The sequence below is a fragment of the Megalopta genalis genome, chromosome 10 (assembly GCF_051020955.1).
Source record: "Megalopta genalis isolate 19385.01 chromosome 10, iyMegGena1_principal, whole genome shotgun sequence".
Classification (NCBI taxonomy): Eukaryota; Metazoa; Arthropoda; class Insecta; order Hymenoptera; family Halictidae; genus Megalopta; species Megalopta genalis.
The window spans coordinates 17,366,893-17,389,781 of NC_135022.1; the positions used below are offsets into that span (position 1 = coordinate 17,366,893).

At 47.0% G+C, this 22,889-nt stretch overlaps 1 protein-coding gene across 20 annotated transcripts in view; it reads right to left on the reverse strand.

Annotated features, from left to right (window-relative positions):
- Positions 1-22,889, reverse strand: part of Rim (Rab3 interacting molecule) — a 103,870-nt gene that overhangs the window by 42,912 nt on the left and 38,069 nt on the right. For 12 of the 20 annotated variants that reach the window (XM_076524742.1, XM_076524736.1, XM_076524739.1 and 9 more), the window contains 5 exons: positions 14,500-14,713; positions 13,714-13,903; positions 4,160-4,364; positions 2,720-2,974; positions 1,949-1,996 (listed from right to left, as the gene is read on the reverse strand). The exons of 1 other annotated variant lie outside the window; for it this stretch is intronic. In XM_076524742.1, the coding sequence (XP_076380857.1) occupies positions 1,949-1,996; positions 2,720-2,974; positions 4,160-4,364; positions 13,714-13,903; positions 14,500-14,713 (912 nt within the window). Of the gene's footprint in view, positions 1-1,948; positions 1,997-2,719; positions 2,975-4,159; positions 4,365-13,713; positions 13,904-14,499; positions 14,714-18,209; positions 18,293-22,889 lie in introns of all 20 variants that reach the window. 7 more of the 20 variants (XM_076524740.1, XM_076524747.1, XM_076524745.1 and 4 more) reach the window with 5 other exon arrangements.

Consider the following 22,889-nt stretch of genomic DNA (forward strand, 5'->3'; position numbering starts at 1 on the left):
TGGATGTGAAAGTGTCTTGGCCATATGATTTCATGGTAACAGCGACTCGAGGGTTCGGCGGCCCTAAATACGCGTAGCATAAAGTACCATACGATAATGCTTGATTTTCTGAGTGGCAATATTGTCGGGAAATTAGCGAAGCCGCTGTAGATTACTGCGCTAAACTTTCCAGGGTAATCAGCAATGGCGTGAATTCGACTTAATGTACAGGCGACGATGACATTGATGGGATTCCATGTAACCGTCGAATCGCTGTAGGATTCCCTGGAACACGTCACTTCCCCTCGCCACAAGGTGTAGCAGAATTTGCGGGTAGACACATCCATTCCTCGGGAGATATCACAATTCACGTGCGGGGGTGCTCTCGGGCTGCTCGAAGTCGAAATAACGCGGTCTCCAGAGACGCATCGGGTAGATGAAGCTAGATTAACGTAGATGCATTCGAAACTTCGCGGTTGCCGCCTCGTGCGACGACGCTTGAGTGCACCCGCGCCGGGTAATCCCTTCGTCTACACCCTGAGGACGCTGATTCATTATACAGTATGCTTCGGAGTATTTAATTGAAAGCAAATATTAAATCAGAAATATTCGTTCTACCTTTTGCACACACGCTCGTCGATACAGTGTGCATCGTAGCGTTTGTTATACTTTAACTACCCTCCTTCGTCCCTTCAGTTTTTCTTAATCCTGTTCCTTGAATGCCTGGTGTTCCCGTGTAAAAAAAATGTGTAATACTGTATCGCGTAACTACCACTGTTTTTAATAGGATTAACAGTCTTCTTACGTTATTAATCCTATTATACAGGAGACCAACCCTTTGGAAGATCATTCTTTTTTTTTCGTGGACGCACAGTATAATTGTATTTAACTACCCTCTTTCACACCCTCGCCACTGCGTGGCGCTAAATTGTTCCAGAGACCTTCTCTTTTTCTTTCGACCCCTTTCTTTTAATCCTCGTCGTCGAGTACCTAAAAATTGTAGCTGGGCCCGGGAATGTTTACGGACGTTATCGTAGAAAACTACCTCCTCTTCACTCTGTCACCTTCGTGTGGCTCCAAATTGTATCTAGCAAGTTTCGTTTCTGTTGATCTTGTTCCAAGTACTCGACATCGTAAATATTTGTCACTCTTAAACAACTACCGTTTTTCACCCTTACGCTCTTAACGACCGTGTTTTTCCTTTCGTTGAGCCTGCCTCCACGAATATGCATACCATTCGCAAGTCTACAAAACATCTGCAGACACTAGATACTGTCCGGACCATTAAGTTTTCGCGAAACGCAGATAACGAAACGCGCACGTAGCAGCCGCAATGTTTTCTCTAGGATCATCGACAAGATAATGCCCGGTAAATAGTTCGGCACGAGCGTCGCGATGACGCGCGGTTGGTGACGCGCGATGATAATGGAAGAGTCTAAGAGAGAAGAGGGGGTCGTATTCTTTCCGAATGGCGCAGACTGTAGGGGATTCGAGCGAGTGCTTGGTCCTTCGAACGGGGGAGTAAAGATAACGAGAGAAGACACATAATAGAATAGCAGTTACAGGAAGAAAACAGAAACGTTCAGTACAGAGACGTGGTATCCGCTTGTCTCAAGTTGTTGCTCCCATAAATACTATGCTCGTAATACGGCGGTGTTTTAGCAAAGGGGGTGCATTGGCGCTACTCTCTACGCTCTACATGGTAACATCGACGGTATACACAAAGCGGGGATAACAAAATCGTAACGTCTCTCAGCGTTGGATCGTCTACTGGATCGCTATCGATCGCCAACATTGACTAAGATCGGTACACTACCGCCATCTCCCGAGGCTCTCGACAAAAAAAAATCATACAAGAAAACGTGAGGGTTCGGGGGGCGGCGCGAGAGAGAACAGTAATAAACAGGGAGAGGGTGGTGAGAACATCGATTACTTTTTGGGTTGAGATTTAAAGAAATTTGAGGCCTACCCCATAGAATACATTTCTTAAGACCTGGAATGCGAAAAAGCATATAATCTGTGACAATATAGCGTCGCTTTCAGTAGGCTTAACTTTACTTAAGTCTACGCGGGCGAAATCGACCAGAACGTCGGTCGACTCTAGGTAACTTCTGATCGATATTCGATCTCGAATACGCGCGTCTCGCGGCGTGTACTTTGTAGAACAAGGTAATTAGCTCTAAAGTTCTCTATTCTACGCAACACTACGGGCCGCACGGTAAACTGTGTGTAACAGTCTTGTCGAACGGTGTGGGCGCGCGCGCGCGCGCCGATCGCGGACTTTAGAGCAAGTGGCACGACAGACACCGTTCGACAAGCCCGTCGGCAACTACTACGATACTCGTTCGACAGCAACGTCTCTCCCATAGCATGTCCTAAGGGCGGTCTAGTATAGTTCCGGCTGAACTCCGCGGTGGTGCACACAGAGACTACGGCCACCGCTACGATCGGCGTACTGTGGTCGCGCGGCGTTACGCTTACGCTTACGCTCCCCGGGAAAACGGTTTCAGCCAGTCTTTTGATCCCCGCCGACGTGGCCGGGGCTGGAACGCCGGTAACGGGGCCAAGAATGGAGGACAGGGACGGAAAGGGAACGGCTGTGAACGAGTCCTTGGGAGAGGAGACGGGGAACCGGGCGAGGAGGGAGAACCGAAACGGGCGGCCTGGACGAAAAAGAACGAAGACAGAACGAAGATGGGACACGAAGGAGGATGATAAAAGGCGAGAAGCGCATAGTTACCTTTGTGGTGCGGTTGCTGGGGCCCGGGTATCGTCTCCGGGTGCTTCTGACGCCACTGGGTCTGCGCGGCCATCCGTCGCGTCACGATCTGCGTCGGGCCCGGGGGCATCGTCGTCGGCCCCGTCGTCAACGAGAAGTTCCGCGAAACTACCAGCTCCACTTGAGGATCCTGCCTCGACTCCGCGATGATGTCGTAAACTTCTTGGAAGCTCTTGCCCTGAAGGGACCTCCCGCTCCACTTGATCACCTCGTCACCTGAAATCGTCGAGTGTCCGGTCGGTTCCTATTGGATCGCCTCGGGAGACCGTGAAACGGGGGATGCCGGGGAACCGGGGGTGCGGGTGGGTTTATTTACTTCGGAATCGGGGTGTCCCTCTCTCCGAGGCTGGCTAGAGGGGCTAGCCCGCTTTTGCGGATCTGGGAAAATCCTGACGCGGTGATTCTCGCGACCGGTGAGCCGGCTCTGTTTGCAGACGACCGAATTGGTCAGCGCTACCGCTGCAAGGACTGTATCCTTTTTTAGAGGGTAGGTGTCCTTTCGGAGGCACTGGTGGAAACTCGACTGTGAGAACGTGCTGGGATGGTGCTGGTTTTCGGGACAGGAGGTGTCTGATTAAGCTGGGTTTCATAGGGTCGCCGAGTTCTGAACGGGGACCGCAAATGGTTTCTTCAAGTTGCAATGGTTTCTTCAAGGAGCAATTGTCTTTTAGAGAGTATCAATCTGTAAGTTAGCGCGCACGGAGCGTTTTAGTAAGTCAATCGTTTTGCCTAGTAATATTACGACTACCAGATAAAATGGAAATTATCTAAATTTCTTTCTAACGACGAATACGTTAAGTGCGGCGTTGTTTACGTATGGGCGACACTAGGTTTTGAAATCCAGCGACAAACTCAATGTCGTTAGGATTTTTAGAATACAAAAGAGTTAAATTAATATTAGCCATGGTTAAATTGTAACTCTTTAGATTCATTAATTGAATATCTTTTTGTTAATATGGGAATTTCGGGAGTTGATATTCGGAACTTAACTTGTTAATGGAAATATTAGAAAGACGCTTTCACTGAGAATTTTCGGTTTCGTCGATTATTGAATAAAGATTGTGTCTGACGCGAAGATCCATATTCTATATTCTATGTGGTTATTAAAAAAACATCCAAAATAATTGTCCTTAAAAAGAATCTTCTAATCGAATTACCACTGTAGACCTACTACATCGAGTAGAACGACTGATCGAATGAATTCTTCTTCTAAATCTACAATGTCCAAAGGGAGTAACAACCTTCGAGGGAAGAGAGAGAGGTCATCGGAGTTCAAGGTAGACGAATCTTCGGAGGTTTCTAACCAGAAATCGACTCCACAAGTAGGAGCCAGAGACCGGAGAGGGTAACGGGGGTCGGAAGGTGATTCGTAAGGGCGTCGAGTTAAATTTATCGTCTTACCGGGTCTCAGTTGACCTTCTATGTCGGCCGTGCTACCCTTCTTGACCTTCTCGATGACTGCGCCCATAGAGCCATCGTCGAGCAGCTTCCCGCCAACGACTTTCAGCCCGAGTATATTACTGCTTCCGGATCCGGGCTGCTTTCGCAACACCATATGGCCAATGATCTTCTGGCCGTCTCTGCTCACTTGCCAGGGTAACGGATGCTACGAAGCGCGGAGAGAATGGATTTTGTTTTTTCCTCTTTCTTTCTGTCTTTCTTTCGTTTCGACATCAGAGCGTCGCGTTGTGAGATGACAAAGGGGGGGCGGGTGGAGGGTGGTCAAAGTAACGCGGTGTAAACGACGGTCGACGTTCCGAAACCGACGCGTGCCTCTAATGGAGAGACGGTCGAAAGACGATCGGCTTCGGAGCGTCGCACGCAGCAGGATCGATCGCAATGGAATGTGGCTCGTGAGTAGACATTGATGACTTCGAAGCTGACATCCCTGGAAAAGTGTCCTGCGCTGGCCTCCGAGTCGCACGCTCGCTCGCCTATCTCTTCGCAAATGTCTGCAGGGTGCAGCTGATAGAAGCTGTTTTCTCAGAAGGCATTGCAGGCGTCATCTTGGTACTTCGTAGTGCTAAATCGTGCAAAGGAGCTGGCATTTTAAAGCGTGAGATATACTGAAGAGTGAGAACAGTAATGTCTCTCTAAGTGACGTTCAGATCGTCCACAAAAATGGACAATTTAGGAAGAGGAGATACGATTATTTGAATCTTGCGCTTGATTTTTATAGTTACGAATTGTCAACAACTATAAAAACGAGCTGCAAGGCTCGAATAATCGTATCTTCTCTTCCCAAATTGTCCATTTTTGTGCACAATCTGAGCGTCAGTTAGGGAGACAATACTGTTTCTTTAATCTCCATTTGTTCTCAGAAGTATATCAGCTAAACCGGAGACAATTTTTTCGATTCGCCCATTCTAGCCTCAAGAAACTCACCTCCAGAATATCTTGTCAATGTCAACCCCTTTGCACTATTCACCACTCAAAATTATCGAGTTTGATATCCGCAATGCTTTCGGAGAAAACAGTCTGTATTTATTCGAGGAAAAAAAACAGCTTCGGAAGAGTAGAATTTTTCGAAAAAAATCGAAGGTTACGCGATGAATTAAAAAATCGTACGAAGAGAGCTGCGAGCAACTGCGTACGCACAATCGGTTGATCTCTGTTGGCCAGTCGCAGGACACTCTTCTCGCGTCGAATTCTGACGAAGAGAGAGAGCTGAAGAGAGTTGATGGTTTCCCTGACGGTATGATGAGCGTGACGGAGGGTGTTCGAACGATTTCCAGGCCCGCTGCACCACCGCGGAAAACTGGCCAACCAGTCGACCGAATCGAATATCGAGGACAGAGCCCGCAGATCGGAAATCCAGGTTCGAACACCCTGGAAAGCGTTCGCCGCTACGTGAATGGCTACGTGAACAGTTCTATTGGGTGGAATTATGGTAAAACGATCAAGCACGACAACGGGGTGGGAAAGCTGTGTGTTACAGAGATACTCTCTAAACGGCGTGTCTACGAACGTATTATGAAACACTGCTACACAGTCCATGCACCTACGACCGCATACGACGAACGTGTACAACGAGCAAGTAAAAGCGAGCAATCAAGGTCCCATCGAACGCCCGATGTCCGAGGTCTCCGTGGTTTCAGGCATGCGACAGCCGCGTGATCAACAATTAGCTTGCGTTAGAGAGACAAAAAAAAAAGACCGTGGAAGTGAAGTTTCTTTTTATCTCTGTCGAGCTGCGACTCGACTCGGTTCATCTGGTGGATCTACTTTAGGGAGAGGGGTCGCCTCCTTTTTCCGGTTTCCCAGTCGATCGTGGTCGATCTGAGCGGGTCGTTTCGGTGGCATACACCGGTATTCGTCGGGTGTGAACTGCGTGGAACACGATCTTGGCCGATGGTCTATCTGTTCGCTCGCGTTCTGGCGCTACATGTCCCTCCCCCGCACTATATTATCGGCTAGCATCTACACAATTGGCTGCCGGGGCTACCGAACCGTCCTTATTTACCGATTTGCTCCGGTTCACCCCTTGCCTTGCAATTAACCCATTTGCAGCGCAACGATGAATGAGACATAGCGATCCGATCGTCAATTGTTTCGCACAGTATTATTAAAAGTGGTTGACTTCAGCTGTTCACGATGACGTTCCAATCGAGACAAATTAAGCGCAATGTGACATAGGTTAACGATGCAAATGGATTAACGCGTTCGCTAGCAGGCTTTGTCTTATGAATAAGTTGAGCGAGTATCATGCCATCGATTTTAAACAACAAAACTCGTTTCGTTTACGCGAGATACAAAATCGTGGTTGCTTTACATGTGTGACGCTGATAGCAAACGTGTCAATGCCGAGGTTTCGGATTAAAACATACTATTCGATTTCGTTTGACGCTCTATGTACACTATCGTCCATCGGTGTTTGAACACTTGGACGAATCTAACCAGGAGCTTTATTAATATAGGTATACATATACGTATTTGTGCTTCTTTATGCGACGTAGGGTAGTGTAGCTGGTTACTGTAGGGTGACCAATAGCTGTGCCTATAGTTTGTTTTCGGACATGTTTAACTTCATATTTATCAAATACGACGTATTAAATTTTTTAAATCAGAAACAAACAGAATAGAGTAATGAAAATATTTATTTAATATGTTTTATTCGATATATACAAAATTAATGTTCGAAAACAAACTGGGCACAGCAATTGGTCACCCCTCGATAACCGACTCCATTACGTTACATTTCTAAATTTCTTGACGATTTTATATCCTTAGTAGTCTTATCTTGAAGTGATCTCTTCAGATTATCGCATACTTAGCATATAAGAGTAAATCGGTAAAATGATTGCAACGCGTGTTCTGCGGTCAGAAAAAAAATAGACGAGGCATCCGAAACCCAAGACAAGGGGTAAGGTAATGTTAAATAGTTGTGATTAAATATTTCCTTAACAAAGTTAAATACATGTCCGAAGTTTCGGCAAGAAATCTCGTTGAAATCGCCGGAGAACAGATGTTTCCGGCGAGAAACTTGAGTTTCACTCATGATTCCCTCCCATTTTTCGGCTCCCTAGTTTCTCCGCCGCGGTTGTATCGCGCAAGCTCACGACATCGTTCGCCACGAAACGCTGTTCTTTCCTATTCCTTCTCGTTTTAGTTTGAGACGGTTCCCTCGCGCAGCCAATTACATCCGCTTCTGGTTTCCGGGGCGGCGCTGAAGTCGCGGATTTATCGAAAGACACCGCGAAACCGATCGACGGGGGCTAACGAGGTCGTCGAGAACCCCGCCGCTTCGGATATCCTTTGGCCGTGTTCCAATTCGATTAATTATGAAACAGGTACGCCTCTCCCGGCTACCTGGCATCCTTTCGGCCCTTTTAATTGGACGTTTCGGATCGGCAGTGGTTCACGGAATCGCCCCGTAGCGTAGAGCCGGCGAATTGTCACGCGGACGCGTGAAAATCAGTCTCGATTCGCCTTGCACGACGACAAGAGAATTAAATGGCACTCCGACACTCATCGAATAAGTCCAGCAACCCGTTTAATCTTCTCTCTTATCATAATCACCTAGATTTTGACACTTCGACGAAAATATTTACTCGGATTCGAAACTTAATTTTAACACTATTTTAACACTATTATATCTCCCTAATTTTATCAGGATCTGCGAAACGTAAGGATGTTGTAAAAGTGATTCGCGAGTCGTGCAACTTAACTTCTCAATTTTAATTTGATTGAATAAAATACTTTTTGCAATTGCTGATACGGCAGTCAAAGTATTAATCGATATTAGTTTAACTGCATTTATTGGAAATTATATCGCATACAAACGGATCTGGGTAAATCATCGGAATGATGAAAATAGAGAAGTTTGAAATTAAAAGAAACATCTCAATTAATGTACGCCCGTATTACGGTAAAAAATAACGTTCATAGAAAAAGAATTGATTCATTTATATGAACGGTGGTGAAAGCACTTTTTGAAGAAAATGATAAAGTATCTGAAAACATTCAATGTGTATTTGAAAACCTATGTATATTCTGAAGCTGTCGTTACATCCGCTTCATCGCGCGTCTGAGAACAATAATTACACAGCTAAGTGGCAGCAATAAACCAGTAGATGTCCGATGAATAATGCAAATAAACTTCCAAAGGCGGCGCTCAAAGAACTCCCTTCCTTCCGTCGTTTCTTTGTCAATCGACCGCCGGCAACAATGCAGCAAAGGTTCCCGACATTCTACCGTCATAGCGCATAATTACTCCGACATAAGGCCGTCCGTTCGACACCGTAGATCGCGCACGCGTGACCGAAAGAATACATGGTTCAATTTCCTGGGATCGCGTGTTCATTATTCTCGATCGTTGCGGCGAATTTCAGCTCCCCTTGACTGATCGTCCGTCAATGGAAAACTTTCCCGCTGAATCATTCCGTCCCTTTCTTTTCTTTTTTCGCTCTCTCTCTCTCTCTCTCTCTCTCTCTCTCTCTCTCTCTCTCTCTCTCTCTCTCCGTCTGCTTGTTCGTCCGGGCGGAAAGAAAATTACGGTTAATCGCAGACCGGCCGCCCCCGCCTCGCCCCCGGAAGAGGGGTCGATCTTGATTTCGTCGGAGGAGTACATAAGACGATCCGCCGGCAGATAAATTGCTCGATTGCCGTCCGTTTACTCGGACCGAATTTAATCTTGCTTATTTGCCTCGCATAATTGGAACACGGCCTGCCTAGCTGCCTGGCTGCCTGCTCCCCGTCCGTCCCGCCTCTGGAAACCACCCACCCGACCGCCCAGAGGCTCCCTTCGTACGCCACCCCACAGAGCTTCCTGTCTTCCTGCCATTTATCGAACGATGATCCGTGGATACACGCGAGCGCACGCGATTTCGAGAGAGCCGCTCAGGCAAATCGTTCGTTCCTGTTGCGGGAAAACGATCTCCGGCGAGGATCAAGACGCAAGGTAATTCTAGAAACTAAAGGAGAACGATCGAGAGATATTTTCAGCCTCGGCAAGGGACTCTCGGAAACTCGGTCACCGGTACCGATCGAGTTACAGACCGAGTTTCCTCGCGCGAACGCTCCCGGAGAGCGTTATACCCGGCAAAGCGCGCCGAAGTCGTCTTCCGTTTGTATTAGCCCCGGCCCCGCGCGATCCTGCTCCCCGAGAAAAATTGTGTAATTAAAAGTTTCGCCGCGGAGAGCGAGAGATAGAGGAGGAGAGTAGGAAGAAAAAGAGGAGCAGGTGGGAGACGGGAGAGGCGAAGGCGAGGAGGTATGAACTCCTACGGATAAAATGCAGAGTGTCCAGCGTGAACTCGAACGCCGAAGCCGTCGCCGGGCTCGTAAACTTTTCGACGGGTTTTATTGTCCAAGTTGAGGCTAAAGAGTCTCACAGATCTTTCGAAACCGGAAATAACGACCATTGACTGCGGAGGAGGGCCATGAATTTTCACGACAGCACTCCGCTGGGACGTTCCGCGGCACCGAGTATTCTGCGCTATCGAAAGCTCCGACAGAAGCTCGAGTATCGTTCTCCTTCGTTCTTTCAGGCGCAATCTCGAACCGCTTTTTACGCTTATTCGTTTCGTGTCAATCGCTGTTGCGCTACCGAAACGCGTTTTCTCGAGTACAGGTTTTCCTGTAGCCCGCTGAAAATGTGAAGCATCGCGGCTCGTTGCTTTATGATTTTCATGACCTTGTCAACGTTCGAATGCGCACGGTAAACATTCAACGGTGAGCTCACCGTGTCGGCTAAAACAGTCGATTCCACGTTCGTTTGGTAATCGTTGACATTATAAAGATTGTTTCGCAGGAAATGATTCGATCAATTTCTTAATTCAAAGCGTACATTGTAACAGAAATGGTAAAGAGTTTAAATTAATTAATTCTTATAGGTTTATGTTATGTTCACCCTTTGCCGTATTGCGACGAGTCTGACTCGTGATGGAGATTGGTAAATATGGATATTATTCCAATCTTTTAAGTCGGAATAAGTCTGGTTATCAATATTTAAGCATTCAAATAAATATAGGCAAACAATAAATATAAATTTTCTTTTTCTTCTATGAAATTATTAACCCTCATCCGACCGTCGAGACAATTATTTGACAGTTTACATAGACACTGAAGAAATAATCTGTTCTATATATCGTTTCATTAGTTCTGGCAACAAATCTACGTTAAAAAAGGAATTCATGAGTGAATTATTTAATGCTCCATCTTGCATATTTTTTTACCATTGAGACAATTTAATATCAAGGGACATATTATGTCATACAAATGAGAGACGGATGAGGGTTAAAATCGGAAAAGTTCTAATCATATTCCGAAGAAAATTGTACGGCAACGGGTTTATGTAGAATTGAACGCTCAATCCATAAAATTATCATTTAATGTGCAAAACTCGCATGTAAAATAACGAACTGTTATCTTTCAAGAAATTAAGGCCTCTCTATCCTAGACGAATGACCGAATTTTAAACTGTACAGAGAAAAAAGAAACACTTCAAACTGTCGCTAGCTCGTAATTCGAAAGCGTAAAAATGGCGTCGCCTACGAGGAGCGAATCGCTCCTCAAGATCCACTTAATTAAGTCCGCAGAACTCGTTAGCCAGGAACGAACGATTAGGACCCGTTCGTCCGTCGATTAGGCGATTCCGTAGAACGCGGATAACTGTCCCGGTTTCACAGCCCGGAACGAGAAGGGCTCGCGAAAGAATGGGCCGGGCGCGGCCGCGGATCGAAATTCGAAACCGATTTACGAGGTCGTATAATAACAATAACGGATAATCGAACGGTGGCCGGGCATCGGCCATTCCGACGCCAGCAAATTGACAAATATACCCGGGGCCGAGGAGGCTATCGGAAAACTGACGTCCGAATGGAGGCTGCCCGACCGGAAGAACAATGACGACCGATGATGCCGGCCGTACGCCAACGGGCTCCGTTTTCACGCGATGATCATGAATGTTCCTCGGTTACGAAACCGCCGACGCGACGGGTCGCCGACTGTTCACCGTGATTTTTCGACTCTGCCTCCATTGGTAGAGCGCGGTCGCCTTTAAACTCATTTGTCCCGTCCTTCTGCGAGCACCCGCGATTTGTAACTCTAGAAATTAATTTTCGCCGCTTGTACTTCACTGCACGATATCACGTTCGATTTACGTTTGTAAAGGTTTCCTCGAAATTCTACTTATTTGGCAGCGAGTTCGAATCGTTCGCTGTTTGTGTTGAGTCCAATGAGAGAGTTGATATGGATCTCGGAGGAGTGGTGCCAAAAATTTCTGTTATTTGTGAACGATTCGTCGAAACTTTGCCGTTTAGCAGCTCTGCTTGAATCATTTGGATCAATGTGAATTCTCGCAGAATGGTTGCGGAGATACGTGAAAGAAGCAGTTCTTCCGCATTTATGCGTTTTTGGTAGAGACTGCGGCGGTGAAAGAATTATGAGACCTCGAGAAAATCGATGTTACTGAAACGATTCCGCAAACAATAAAGTCTCCATTGAGTTACATGTTTCGCAACTGACGCAGACAATTTTCACATTGTTACAAATGGTTCGACGATCAAATCGTGAAGCAAAATCAGACACGGTATCGTTTTAGAAAGCTTACAAAACATTGCTCACACTTTCAACCTCACACTTTTCCAGCCAAGCGTTTCTAGGATTCGCAAAGATCCCCAAGAGAAGCAGAATACTTTGAACACGGTCGTTTTGGCCGGCGTTCTACCAGACAAAGGCAGCGAAAGTGTAATATTTATCGGCCTCGGCGATAAATCTCTTCGGTGCTTCCGCTTCGGAGGAGGTTGTGGAACGCGCGTCCCCGCCATTCGTCCGCTTCACGGGAAGTAATAGTCGCGCCGCGGAAGAAATACATTCCCAATTAGCGCTGGTCCGCTCGCAATTCCGGCCGGAAATATCGTTTCGGAATTTGTCGTTTGGCCGACACCGGCCGGTCAAGTGAGCGTCCCGTCAAAGCTTGATTAAACGCGCGCGATTGCAGCCCCCGTTTTTGGTTTAATAACGCGGAACGATACATTGTCCCGGGTCGGCCGGCGCGAGATGTATCGTGTGGTGAATGAACAGTGGTGATGTGAGTGGTGAGGGGGATGATGAGAGAGTCGTGTGCGAACATCCGCCCTGCCGCGGCGCCAGTTTGTTTTACCAAGCTAGAGCTAGCCCCAAAGACGCGAGAGCCCGAGGATCGACAGTCCTCGACGGATGAGACTCTGAATGAAGAGAGAATTCCGGTACTTGAGTGCGAGGATTTGATGAACGATCGATCGCGGGTCCAAGTCGCTGGGTAGCCGGTCGAACGGTGATGAAAACGAGTGACAGAGAGAGAAGGTGATAACCGTGAAGAAAGCGATGGTGGCCTGCTAAAGTTCTATGGTGTCCAAGGTCGCGGCGCAAAGCCCCGGGACCCTGTCGGATGGTGAGAGACAAGACTCAAGACTCATGCGAAGGTGCGATCATCTATTCGGTGGGCCAGGGGCGCCGCGTTCCCGAGGCGGCGCGGCGCGGCGCGGCGGAGCAACGGTACAAAACAATCAACAACAACAACAGCACAAAACGCAACGAGACCGCGGGAACCTCGAGTCGTCCGCGAGAAACTGGACGAAGGACACGTCCGAGCAGGAAAGCTTCGAAGCACAAAGTTCGCGGGTAAATCGAGCAAAAGAGGTATCTTGGTCACGGGGTCGACGTGTCGCTAGCGACAAAGAGACAGGCCTCCCTGAAACTTCGGCTCACCTGGCATTCGACGCGCGTCGAGGTGCGTGCTAACCCTTTCGTTGCTGCTCCGACAGACCCGACAGACCTCGCTGCTAGACTCTACCGCGTCTAAACCGGGGACGGGCAATTCGTAAAAACCGATCGAGTCGATCGATGAACTCCGAAGTCGGGGAACTGAAAGGGTACGAGAGCTCCAGGATTGTGGCAAGGCAACGAAAGGGTCGAGTCGAAAAGTTGCTAAAGAAACACTACTCTAGGTTGCACAAACCATCAGGCACTAACAAGGCCAAGGATAGTCCTCGTTGTATACGTATGTATCTCTCTTTCTCTCGCTTTCTCTCTTTCTTTCTCTTTCTCTCTCTCTCGCTCTCTCTTTCTCTCTCACTTTCTCTCCGCTAAAGTTCTATGTGAGTAAGCAAGGAACGAGGAAGAGTATAAACCGTAGTATTCCACTTTGGACGACAGAGATCCGCCACGGTTTAGCGCCTGAAAAATTCGGCCGCGCGACGCGAACAGAGAGTGCAAGCGTGACAAAGAAAAGCGTGTCGTATCCATATACATATACAGTCATAATAAATATCACAGAGATCGATCATCTCGTAGGCGAACAATCGCAGAGACCCCTTTTACTCGATCCACACCGTGTCTGTTCCTCCTAGGCACTCTAATCGAAGCGACTGCCTGGCCTGGCACCGAAACAAAACCCTCTACCCCTTTTAATTGCGTGTGCGACCGGTTTAGCACACGACCGGCTCCCAAAACAAACATCGACGGTCGCGTACCTTGGGCAGGTCGCCCCTGTTGCTGTCTTCACTGCTCGTGAAGGTGCTAGAGGTGTCTATCCCGGAGTCTTTGGTCGCGCTGTCTTGGCTACCCTGTCGATCGGCCTCCCAGGACCACTCCTCGTGAGGGCCGCCGACATTGGTCCCACCGTCAAATCGCACTGTCTTTTTCCCCCTCCTCTCCGTGAACCTGGTGGACACGCCACATACACAGAGATACGGGACGAGCTACTCTATGTGTTTGTATATGCGTGTGTGTGTGCGTGTATATTGCGTGTGTATGTGTGTGTATGTGTGTGCGCGCGCGCGAGTTTATGAACGCGCGCGTGTCCTCGAGCAGAGAGTAGATGTTCTGTGGTATGTCTACGGCCGCCGTTATCCTTGATCGTCCAGCCGAACACGTCCGCCTCCTCGTTGGTTTCGCGTCGCGACGGAGGAGATCGTCGCCGATTTCGATCCCGAGGTTGCCAGCGAACCGGCGAGACCGCATCAGCGGAAACGTCCGTCGTCGTTGTCGTCGTCGCCGTCGCTTGTCCCTCGATCGAGGAGAGGATCGCGCGCGAAGAAGAGGCAAGGCGATCGGAGCGATCCAGCATCGATCCTGGGCGTCGCCGGGGGACCGGCAATCCCGGGACACGGCCGACGCGAAACGCGCGGAGGAAACGCGCGGGAAAAGAAAGAGACGCGGGACAACGAGATGTCCTGACCCGTGAGACGAGACAAGTGATTGAGTGAGGAACGAACTGAAAAGACAACACGAGTTTCTCGCCAATTATGGACACGCACCTCCTACTGTCGCCGCGCCACTCGTCGCCGCTCCTTCGGAAACTCCGTCTGACGAGCATGCTCTCCTCTTTTCGCGGCTCTCGCGGTGGATGATGACCATTATATTCGATGGTCATCGCGCCCGTGTTGTGGTGCCCGTTGTGGGGTCCGTTGTGCCTACGTCCAACGCCGGACATTGACATCGGACCTCCCGTATGGTGGTAGTACCCCTTCCCTACAGTAGATCCAAAAACGTTTCTCTCGTTTCTCTTTTGTTTCGCTTCGGTTCCGTTTCCTGTTTTCTCTCGTTTCCTGTTTCCTATTTCTCTCTCTCTCTCTCTCTCTCTTTCTTTCTCTCTCTTTCTCTTTCTCTCTCTCCCTCTCACTCTCTCACCTAAGCTAGCTAAATAGCAGACCTCTCGGCAACCTTAAACCGGCTATGGTTCTAGGACAGTTCACCTCCCGCTCGCGATTACGTTCCGACACTCTTCTCTCATAGCTACGCCCGCATCCTCGTTCGATAACGATTGTCGCGAGATTTCCGACCTGATAGATCCGTTCTACCGAGATTCAGAGACTCGCTTCCTCATCAACGATTGCTCAGCGTCTAGATTCCTAGCGTCACCGTTTTACGTTTACGCACCTGAACCCTGACGTTCCTAAATGTGCGTTGTCGGTCGCTAAAGTCTGCATCTGATCGATTCGAAATGTTTCAGGGGAATATTTTGCACGTTTTATGCACGTTGCGAGACTTGGATGATTAGACGTATTCGGAAGAAATGATTGGATGATGTTTCTGTTGATAGATCGAGGAAGGAAAAGTGTGCGAATTTACTATGTCCCATTTGTGCATTCACACAGAATTCGATTGTCGTCAGCATCGCTCTTCTAATAGAACATTTTACATGCTTTGATATAACATAACTATTCGCGGATGTTAAATTTACGTTTCTGTCTACGATTTCTGAACAACATTTACTATGCTCCTTTTATACATTTCCGCAGGATTAGACCGTTACGATTAGTGTATTAAAATTCATACATTTCTGTCTACGCTTTTTCCGACTCTCTCTCTCTCTCTCTCTCTCTCTCTGTAAATTCAAAATTGTTATCACCGACATCACTGAAGCAATATGTTGTTTCATTTATTTCGATATATTCAAAGTATCCGCTTACAGACTGTCCGACATTTCTGGCTCAGCTCCAGCCACGCACTTGCGCAAACAAACACAGAAACGTCATTCTTCCAGAATCCGTCTAATGTGATCCAGCAAACGGGTCAGTGTTCATGAAACGTTCAAAACTCGGAGTGCTTCTCTTGGAACATATGAAATTCGGGGTCGTGGGAGGCTTTCGCGACCGACTGCACGTGCACCGAGTGCACTGCGGCATCCCCGCCGAAAAAAAACGGGCTAAGACAGCGGTGCAGGCTCGCCCCTCGTGGGAAAAGTGTGAGGAACGGTGCTCGAGCGAACCAGGACCACCGTAACACGGCTGCCAGAACGCTGAACCACCGGGTAGAACATACTCGCGTCGATGTGCCAGGGCTGTGTGTGTATTGTATGTGTGTGTACGTATGTGTGCGTGCACAATAGCGATGCCACCTCTCGAAAGACGACCGCCCGAGATTTCCCAGGCCCCATCGGGGCCACGAGACTACGCCCGCCATTCTTTCGGGGAACGAAAATCGGAATTCTGCACGCTTGCGATCTACCCGCGTGTTTTGAACACGGTTCAACAAAAAGATAGTCTGTGACATTTTTGAATCGCGTGCGTTCAACCCTTAGCTGTCCAAGCGGTGGATCGTTTACTTGCAAGAATTAGATTCAGGTGTAAAGGCAGCCTAAAATTTGCATAAAATTTGATTTCTTCTGTTCGATGTTCATTTATCATCAAGCTTGTTGTTTGCAATTCTTAAACCCTCGACGCCCATGTCCGCGTTTATCACCGACATACTAAATTAACATTAGACCTACCAAGCGGCAATAGTACCTGGAGTGCATTGCTTCATACGAGTGAGAAGATCGAATTTATTTAGATTTTGTAAAGTTTTTATTATAAAACTTGCTCCAATAATGTGATTTATTTAAGCATTTTTCATGAAAAAGTCTCTACAGTTTGCAGAATTGCAAAATAAGAGAACGGTTATTTTGACCGCGGTAGGTTTAGTGTTAATAAAGAACAGTTTCAAATCGTATAAACTTGATTAAATTCGAAACTATGATTTATTTTGTATGCACGCACAAAAGAATCGGATGATGTCAATTTTCTATTGACAAACAAGTGACAACATTGTAATAAGTAATTAATTATCCTGGATCGACACGTATAGAAGAAAATATTTAGGCGTTAAGAGGTTAATAGACTCTGGATTTACATGCATCTGCAAGATATTAGGACACTTTATTCAGACAGCTGATAGTTGAAATAAGTATGAATTGCTTTGCTGCTTCTTGCAATAGATGCATCGAGTTTGCATTTTGCACAATGGTCCGTGAAAATCAGACTGTTCGCAGCCTCCATGAATTTCTCTCTAAAACGACTCAGCATCTTCGAATTACTGTGCAAGATAAATTATTGCTGCGTAAATGTACATCAACATCGACTTCGGAAGTTAAGGGCTGAAGAACAAGCGTGCCAGAATTCTTAAGCGACCGCCCGAGATTTTCTATTGTTCGTACCGCGAGCTCGAAGCTCCACGATTCTTTGGGGGCTAGTTTCACCGTGGTCGGAAAATTGGAATTCTGCACGCTCGCGGGTTGCACGCGTCGCGTAAGAACGATCGATATATCTCCGTTCGGGGGATCGATGATAAAAGAACAAGCGTGCGAGAATCCGGGGTCACGGGGTAGAATGTTGCGGAATCGGCCGCGGGAGAACCTCCGCCGGAACACGCGCGTCGCCCAGTGCGTGGGCGTTTACGTATCTTCGAGACGAACATCGAGGAATTGTGGGAATGCCGGGAGTATCTGGTGAGCGATACGTGTACGTGGCGTGAGTGAGGTGTAAACGATATGGTATACCTGTGCACGATTCGTAGCCGTCCAAAGTAGAACAAATAAAATCTGTTACAGCTCTGCCGACCGATCGCATCACGTGATCAACATATCTCGTCCGAGCCGATCTCAAAAGCTTCAAACGGTTGCCGCAATTCCGCGAAAAGAAGAGACAAACGACTCCAGTAATTTAAAACGTACGATCGGAGAACGAAAAAGACCGAGCTACCTTAAAACAGTGGATAGCGACCGCGTTACCAAAATTCAAATCACGAGCCGCGAGGGCAAAAGAAGTCCGGCACGTACACCAGGAAGCTGACAGAAGAACGAAAATTTTGTGAAAATCACCGGCGTGCGCGCCACGTGGGCGGCCACGTGTCTCTTTTGGCAATCGTTCGCTCGTTTTCGGGCGTCGTTAGGCCGGCCGAAAAAGCCCGATGGCGAATTGAATCCGAGGAAAAACCGGCGCCTAGGGAAAATGAAAAAGCTCCGGCGACTCTGCCGATTCGTCGGGGTTTTCGGTTTTCACTATCGCGGGAGATAATCGCGTTGGCGGATGTCGCGACCGGTCGGCAGATGACGTACACACACATGCACACGCATACGCAGAGATATACATATAATATTTATATATATATATTTGTTTAGGTAGATATATATGTATGCGATCGGTTCATATATATATATATATATATAGCGGAAAACGAACTGCCTTATTGGAAAATTTGTAGGTACCGCGAGAAATTGACGATTCATTCTGTCCCCGGGCTTCTCCCTCACGCTCCTGGAAGTCACCACCATGGACGGCGGTTTTTCCCCTAAAAGGCGATCTCTCTTTAAGTCACACATGTTGCATGGTTATGTGCACGGTTGGGTGGGGGAGGAATATCGTTCTCTTTTTTTCTCTGAACCGCCCGGAGCAACAAAAGCGCCTAATGCACGCGACGATCGGTTCGCGGAATCGCGCGAGCAAATCGTTTCGAAACAGGTGCTAAACGTCGGTATAACGGAAAAAGAAAGACACGAAACGAAACGGAAATAATGAACAAGAAACTTTGACAGAAAAGTCGCTGGTACGTAAGTAAAACAGTTCCGCTACTTGGTTTACACAGCTCTGAACGGGGATCATAGTGTAATAATAAGTATATAATAATAATAAAAATAAAAATAAAAATAATAATAATAATAATAACAGTAATAGTACGTCGTTCGGTTTAAAAAAACACACTGGGATCATCTATATGCTATACTCGGTTTCGATGCAAAAGAACAGAGGGTACTTGAGGGGGGGCTGGGTTCCATGTAAAATAGACAGAAAAAAGAAAACGGTCACTGCTATGATATATATATGTATATATATATAATATAGATATATAAACTGCACTATGGAACAATCGAACACTGTACTAAAGTATGGTAAAATCGCAATGTTGCAGGCAGTGTCTGGTGTTCTCGCTACGCGCAAGAAGTAAGTCGTCGTTTCGTTTTATGATTTTTCGCCCCGGCTCGAGAATTCGATCTGGGTCGATTGATTCCAGGGCGAGGGGAAGGAAACGATTTAGGTGGGGTTTCAGAGGGGGAGGGTGGTTGAAGGGGAGAAACGTCTCGTTCGTCGTCGCTGCAAATAAGGCAGGGGATGTCGCGTCATAAAACTGGCAAATTGGCCATACGATCGCCACGCGATCGGCTTACATCCCCTACGTGACCGAACGTCATTCAGACATGCAGAAAAGAACACCCCCGAACGGCGGTGGCTGGGTCTAGTTTGATCATGGTTCCCGGAAATTCCTTTTAACTTCGTGTTTTCAATCGTCAACTCAATCGAACCGTTGACCTAGTCATTGTTATTGATCCTGTTTGCAGCTATTGCTATCATCAATAGGTTGAACTGTCCGTCTTAATTTCTGTTACAGATTATATGCAAGATAATACATAACTATAACAATATAAGCACTAAATACAAATATATCTCATGAACATTAACAAATGAGGTGTAGGAAAATTTAATTCGTATATACAGTAAGTCTTTTAAAACTGACACTTTAAATTGTCTTTAGAATATGAAAGGATCTTTAAAATTATCTTTAAGACGCGGAAGATCAAGCTGTCGATTGTGAAATGTAACAATAACTTCTTCCTTCGGGAGTACTATTCACGATAAAACGAACAAACATTCTACACACAATCAGAGAAAGACAATCGGTCAAAAGACACATTGCCCACTTTGTATTTCGAAATATCAACGAACAAATATTCTAATGGCCCCAATACTACAATCTGCTAACTATCAAAAGCCAACCCCATTCAGGGGTAGAGCATTCCTTCCATCGCGAACATCTTCGGTTAATCGTTCGCGAAGCGATCGACGCGGGAATTTCTTTTCTTAAAAATAAAACCGGGTGTGACTGTAGCCGTTGCAACCCCTTTATCGAAACGCGTCCCATTTTAGCAACCCCTGTCCTAAGAGGGCGGCAAACGTTCGGAGCTTAAAGCGTGGCGATAATCGGTATTCCGCGCGAAAGGCGGGAATCCTTTGCATAATCAGGCCCCAATGCCGCTACAAAGTGTTACGCGGCGGGCAGAAACGTTGATACCGTGAAACGAGGCGGCCGAGGGGGTGAGAGTCAAAGGGTGTTTTAAAGCGCAGCCAAGGTAGGCGGGTATAGTCACGCATCCGCGGCCATTGGATCCCATAAACGCGCCGTTGTGTGTATTTTCTGCTGAACGATGCTCTCGCGCCCGTAATAAATAGAAGACTCTCTCTCGCGCGACGCACACGCCGGTAGCTTGCAAGATAGAACCCGTAAACGAGGGAGAAAGAAAAAGAGCAAGAAAGAAAGAGAGAGAGAGAGAGAGAGAGAGAGAGAGAGAGAGAGGACATGCTGCGCACGGATCCGGCACACGGAGTCTTAATTTAAAAGTTAGATGACACCGACTCACCGCATATAAATCACTCCGGGATTCTACCCACCACCGGCGACCCTCGCCCCCAACCCCCGCCGTACCCAACCCCCGGTATCTGGTTCGCAGACCGCCCACGCGAAAAACATCCCGGAATTTACGAGGGACTGATGTACCCTAAGTAGAACAGCCTATTTACACCGCCGCGGCCAGAAGCGTGGGACCGCATGCATCATCGTACTCTCGCCTAACTGAATTCTAATCGTCCATCGTTCTGTAATTCATTGTTCTGCCGTTCGTTCGTTCGCCCCTGGTTGTCCAACTACCACCCCTTCCGGGACACGAAATTTCTTTTCAAGCAATTTTCCTTTCCCGACCCTGCAATGCCGGGGCTATGTAAAGAAACTCAGCTATGCTCAAAATAATTTACTGGAATTATACCATATAATAATAAAGAATTCCTTATGTTCTTGTATTAATATATTTATATGATAATAAGGTTATATTAATACTATAATGGTACAAGGTTATGTTAATAGTCTGGATATCGTACGAATGCCGTCATTGGAGGGTTAAAATACTAGGATATAGCTAATAATTTCATAGTTTGTTTAAGGACGTAATTGTTTAGGACGTGATAGCTATAGATGACACAACAGAAGTATAAATGATATCTATATACCGTAGAAACTAATGAAATTGCAGCCTATTTTGTGCGATCTTTAAATAACTTTGGGTTCTAGAACTTTTAAATAGCATGGACCCATCCCTACTTACTCCTACAGAAGAAATTATAAAACAATTCAAGCGATTGGAAAACGACACGCTTCTGGCCAACGAGGTCCTCCCCGAAGAACAATCGGCAGCTACCACAAATTTTCGCCGACGAACGAGACGTCGTACCGGGTGTGAAACAGCGACGCACCTCGTTCCACGAGATGGCCAGGTCCGTCGACGATATCGGCATCGACGCTTCGGCCACTTTTATTAGACAGCCGGTCGCACCGTATCGTCGTCGATCCAGGCGATATCGTGGCCCGTAACTCCGGCGTATTAAGTATATTAAAACGCCGTGGATTTTTCCGTGTCGGAGATGCGCCGTGACGTCAAGGGGAGAACGTTGATAGAGGAGAAGGGTGGTGGGAGACGCTAACACGGGACTGGGGTGTATTAATCTACAGGGGAACGTTCTCCGCGAACGTACACGTCGTTCCTGAAAACGAATGAAAAATCTGTTTAATAGAATTTCAGCGTGAACGGGGACGAGGCAGTAGGGTGTCTAGAGTGTTCATGGGGTGGTAGGCCTGGATCGGGTCGGAGGGTGTCGGACTGTCAAAGGTGCGGTAATCAAAGGCGGCAGGGCTCGATGAGAGGCCAAAGCGTGGCCGTGACAATTTATCCTTCGTATCTCCGTCTCTCCTCGTCCGTCTCGGATGTATTCGGTGGACGTCGCAGCTCCGGCCTCTCTGGAAATCCTCGTTAAAGGGATGGTCTCGCGGGCTGCGAGGGCGCGTAACGGACTTACCTCTCGGAAACTTCTACAAACTAATTGTATCTCTAGTCACTAATTGTATTGTGTGCATCTACGAATGGGAGCAACAACGCCGTCCGACTGTAGCCGGGCTCACTTTTCTCTCGCGTGCCGAATACAGCGCGAACGGGCCCGGAATATCACCTCGCGGGGAACCAGTTCGATTCCCCTATGATCGATCGATCCTTCGGCGGGATCCGATCGCGCGCGATTTATTCACTTCGTGGCTCGCAGCTCGAGTTTGGAACGTGCGATCGACGAGCCGATGCTCTGCAGATTTCTTAGCGACCATTGGTTTACGAAAAAATTACGTTCAATTGCCTGCTTCGCCCGCAGCACTTGCAGGCTGTAGTTATTATTCGACTGTGGATTTTATGTGCTTATAGAAACAATGGATAAAATGAGCACAAGACAGTGGGATCCGTCAGAAAATTTTAAAAATACTTTTTACCTATTGAATAATTTTATTTACTCCAGTTCGTTGCAATTCGAATACAACGATCTTATTTTCCATAAGGATCCATAGTCTATTTGTAATCATTTCGTATGTTTTATGTATTTATATTAGTTTCATTTATTGCTGAATTCTTCTGTTCCTTTCTTGAATTCTTTATTTTCCCTCCATGTTGTTGAGGTAATAATACAACCTTGCTTTCTTGGAACAAAAGGAATTTTTTATCTTGTTTAAGAACGAGATGCAGCCAGAGATATATAATTCTGCGGTATTATAATACAATTTCAGAATTCTTTCTATCTAATTGCGTATTCATTTGCATGTACGTAGACCTCACGGTTCATCCTCATACGTTCCCCATAGCGATGAACACCCTTTTTCTTCCCTATACATGAACCGTCAAATAATAAATTTTCTTCTGTCCATATTGTAAAACACTTTCCCGTAATATGTGGCGCGACAAATGAAACATAATTTATTGCCTTGATGTAAAACACAAATGAATAAACTATACTATCCATAGGATCTT